This window comes from Pterocles gutturalis, unplaced genomic scaffold (genome assembly GCF_000699245.1).
Source record: "Pterocles gutturalis isolate BGI_N339 unplaced genomic scaffold, ASM69924v1 scaffold5064, whole genome shotgun sequence".
NCBI lineage: Eukaryota > Metazoa > Chordata > Aves > Pterocliformes > Pteroclidae > Pterocles > Pterocles gutturalis.
Window position 1 is genome coordinate 1,750 of NW_010127941.1, and position 4,195 is coordinate 5,944.

A 4,195-nucleotide genomic window follows, 5' to 3' on the forward strand; every position below is an offset into this window, starting at 1 on the left:
CACTCTGGTCGTTACTTGTGCACCACAGTCCCCTCGGTTTGCCGGCTCTCTTGTTGCAAAGCGCAGCTCCAGTCCTGGAATTGGCACCAGCCACCTCGCTGCCTGTGCGGCGCTCGCAGGGCTCTGCGCAGACACAGCAGACCTCCCACACAATTTTTACTTCACGAAATGGAGCTGGCATCTAGATAGTTTGCTGCTTGTCCAGACACAACTCCGCTTTGTCACACCCAATTAATGCCTTCATTCTGAATCACATTGATAGGCTTGTGCTCACAGGCAGAACTCCTTGCAGGTCTTGTGCTTCAAATATTTCAAAAATTAATATTCATGAGTAGTTTTGCATAAGTGAGTAGTGCCATTCAGTTAATGATGGAGGCCTTGATTCCCTAGGCAAGAGTAGGAAATGTTTTCAAATAAATACATACACCAATTACCAAAAAACTCTGGTATAAACTGTGACAACTGTTCATAAGACCTTGTTGCCAATTAATTGCATTTGTCCCCAGGATAATACAGGCCTTTTTTCCTTAATTCTGAGGACTACATGGCTATAATTTGGAAGTAAACAAGCATGAAATCAGCATGGCCACAGCCTATCATCCTCGGACTTCACCTTTCCATTGGCCAACAGCTAAGAGAACCTCATAAAATTCAGAATATTCCTTAGTATGTCTGCTTTAAGGAAACTGATTTAGGGCCTTTATCTCCATAGGTTTTATGATTCATTGCATTTGATAGACAAGGAGAAATCTGAAATACAGCCCATGTGCACTGCTGTAACTCCACTGACGTTAGGCATCTATCATCAACTGCCACCTGCATTCTACTGCTTAAGGATTTATAGCTCCCATTATTGAATTCCTCCAATCTTTAAATGTATTTCTTTTCTCAACAACTTAATGAGGTCAGGAAGAACTGTCACAGTTAAAAAAGTGAACAAAAAGGGTGTTCTGCTCTGGGCTTGCAGAAAGACTGTGACAGAGAAACTGAGCACATCTCTTGTCAATACTCTGCCGCACCTGACCCACTGCGTCATGCTTGCCATTTGCAGTTTGTTTGCTAATAAAAATTAATACAGAATGTTCCCACTTGAAGCCATCTCAGCTGTCAAAATACAGTACTAAATGAGCTGCTGTTTAAAATAATTTTATAGACAAGTAGGTGGGCCTTGAGTGCTTTCAAAGTAGGGCTGAAGACCGTATTTTACAGCGTTCTTAAAGATGAGCTGTCACAACATGTTGGTGTGCGGGTTAGGGGAGAATTAGTTTTGGATCTTTGTATTTTCTTACAAAAGGCTGTGCTGCTCTTATTATCTGCACCACAGATTCCACCAACTGCTTTATGAATTCATCTGCAGTTGAGTTTTATCCTTCAGAGCATCACACTTTATCTAGGGTCTTCATTTATATTCATCAGAGAAGATGAAAATAAAATTTTGCTTTAATTCAAAGGCGATTTCAGTGTATGATTAACATTCCACATACAATTAGTCTCATCAAAGTCAAGCACATGCATAAATCGTTGCAGGGCTGGGGCCAAAACATTTCAAAGTATCCACTTGCTCAATTCAACATTTTATATAAGGAATTCTTCTTATCTCTTATTTATGCAAGGGCCTGAACTAGGTAAATCTTGATGCAGCTAAGTCTCTCTATAATTAATCATTTTCTTACTTTTCATCTGATATCTACTCTATACAGTATTCTCTAATTCTGCCAGCCGTTGCGTATGAACACAGCTCACTAACTGTAACACAGTTATACTCTTCTGCACGAGTCCTTATAGCAGCAGCAGGAGTATCAAGCAAACAATCTCAAAAACTAAGTTTTCAGGAAAATGTGTAACAACTACAGTAGGTAACAGCATTGACTGTACAGTTTGGGTAAACAAACCGTTTTTTAAATAATACTAAATCATAAAAAGCTATATTAAATTATACCTTATTGCAATATCTGCAGGAAAAATACTAATTTTTCCATTAAGATACAACTGTTGTTTTTTCAATAAGTTGAAAAAAATTCAACTACGGCAAAGTTCAACTAGTCCACTTAAGACAGAGTGGAATCACCAAAACTTTAATACTATATTTTTGGCATGCAATATATACATAATTAAACAGTTGAAAAACATATACAAGTGTAGTATGGATAATGTAAATGCAGTCTGGCTGTGGATTGTATCTATCAGTATATTCACAGTACCAGTCATAACATTTGCTAGCAAGAAAAATAGTAATTGATTTTTATTAATAGCGCTAATCAGGCAAACGTGCGACAGCTTGCCTTCCCTTCCCAGAGGCACGGCCTCCGTTTCACGCTGCGTACTGGTATGAGGGGGCTTCACAACGTCCCAAGAGCAGGGCACGCTGGACCCCCTCACAAGGAGCTTTGTAAACACCAGCGCGAGATCCGTGGCTACAAACCAGGTAAACAGGGTCAGGCAGTGGGCAACCACCCAGACGCAGTAGGACAGGTTGGCCATCCGGCGGGACACGGGGTCCGCGTATAGTTGTGACAAGTGAAGGAAGAGGAAGAGCACAAGAACTGTGAGCAGTGAGAAACGTACTGCTTCAATCCAGCCTTGGACTGAGCTTCTGCACTTCAGCAGGCAGAGTCCCACCTGGACGCTTGCCATATATATGGCTAGATACCCAAAAAGAGAGAGCAGCCCCTCCCTGTTGGCATTTACAAAGCCAGCCCTGGTATCTCTGCCGTTGCTCCCGTGCAGGATAAACATCTTCAGAGAGGTAGTGTTAAGAGCAAGCTGATAAAGCACAGCGAGATTTATAGCAACAATCCAAGATTTATTTTTCGGAAATATGGCTAAAAGTAGAGATGCTGCAAGCCTCACAAACGCTAAGGTAAAGAAAAAATTCCAGTGCACTCCGTACTCTGAAGTATGTTCATGATACTCGATTGATTTAACGCTCAGCAGTCGTCCAATGCCAAGAAAAATCAATGGCCAAACGGAAAAGAACTGCCTGGCCATATTGGAAAATCTTGGTTGTGTCACATCAGACTTTTGTCTGACTTCAGGACAAACGAGAGCGTTACCAAAAATAAAAGCTCCAACTCCAAAATCCATCACTCCCGTTCCATAGGTCTCGGTTTTGGCGTATCGCCTTGGATATTGCGGGAAATCCACTGCTAAAATGCTGATCGATGTCAACACATTGATATAAACACGAAACACCGTTATTGCTGGAATGTATTCTGGATCCAAGTACGTCTTCTGGAAGTCTTTTACAATTTGCCTAAAAGGCACTCTGGTCTCATGTTGTCTTTGGCTGTATATTTTAGAAAATATTCCAGCACAGAAGGCTGTGATGATAGCTGGCATGAAAAAGATTACTGGAGACAAGACTGTGCAGGCGAAGACGAGAGGAGACACCAGCACAAGGAAGTCCAGCAGCAGGCTGTATTTCCTTGAACTTAAAGGTTTCCCATAGCAGAGGTGATATAAAATCAAGAGGAGTCCTCTGCAAAGCAGGCAGAGTGGAGCGAGAGACAAGCCTAGCGAGATTTCCACCAAACTCGTTCCGTTTAAATTGCTGATAAAAGCTTCTTTCAGGTGTTTTTGCGACATCCTTCCTTCTTCCTCTGAAACCACAAACGTGAACTTGAGTTACTTTTGTAAAACAGGGCTCTTGGAACTTCTTCAAAAAGGAATCTTACGTACCAGTTCATTAAAGCATACGCTGACGGCAGCAGTCGTGTGGTTTGCAGTTATTTCTCAACGTCAAGAACTCAGAGCAGCCCCGGTGCTGCCGACGCCGGCGCTCGGCTGTGGCCGGTGAAGCTGAGCAGAGGCACCTGCGCTTGCCAAGACCTGACCGAGCTCCGGCGTTACAAATCTTGTTCTTTTCCAAGAAGATGATTAACATATTCTTGCTGAAGATCTCCAAATGTCAAACACTCTGCTGAATATTCACATTGTGAATAATCTTTACTGTACATCCTGCTCTGAAGAACACAGTCATATTCCCTACGGCATAAATGAATCCGGTACATACAAACGTGACCCTAACGAAGTTTCTGGTTCCTGCTCAGCAGCGTGCAATAACCCACTTGCACCCCAAGTGCATCTTAAATCAAGTTCCCAGCCCCACAGCGATCCCACCCGGCCAGGCGCCTCTCCTGGGACCTCTTTCAAGAGAAAACAAATTCAAAAAAGCATCAATTCGAAAATCAAAATT

General features: G+C 42.3%; 1 protein-coding gene across 1 annotated transcript; it reads right to left on the reverse strand.

Annotated features, from left to right (window-relative positions):
* Positions 1-2,064: 2,064 nt before the first annotated feature.
* On the reverse strand, positions 2,065-3,585 carry PIGW (phosphatidylinositol glycan anchor biosynthesis, class W). The gene has a single exon (XM_010079435.1). It carries the CDS (start codon positions 3,583-3,585, stop codon positions 2,065-2,067), a length of 1,521 nt encoding a protein of 506 aa, XP_010077737.1.
* Positions 3,586-4,195: the final 610 nt, after the last annotated feature.

Bases quoted from the DNA above. Each gene is read 5' to 3' on its own strand.
- PIGW (XM_010079435.1), bottom strand. From the start codon at position 3,585: ATGTCGCAAAAACACCTGAAAGAAGCTTTTATCAGCAATTTAAACGGA.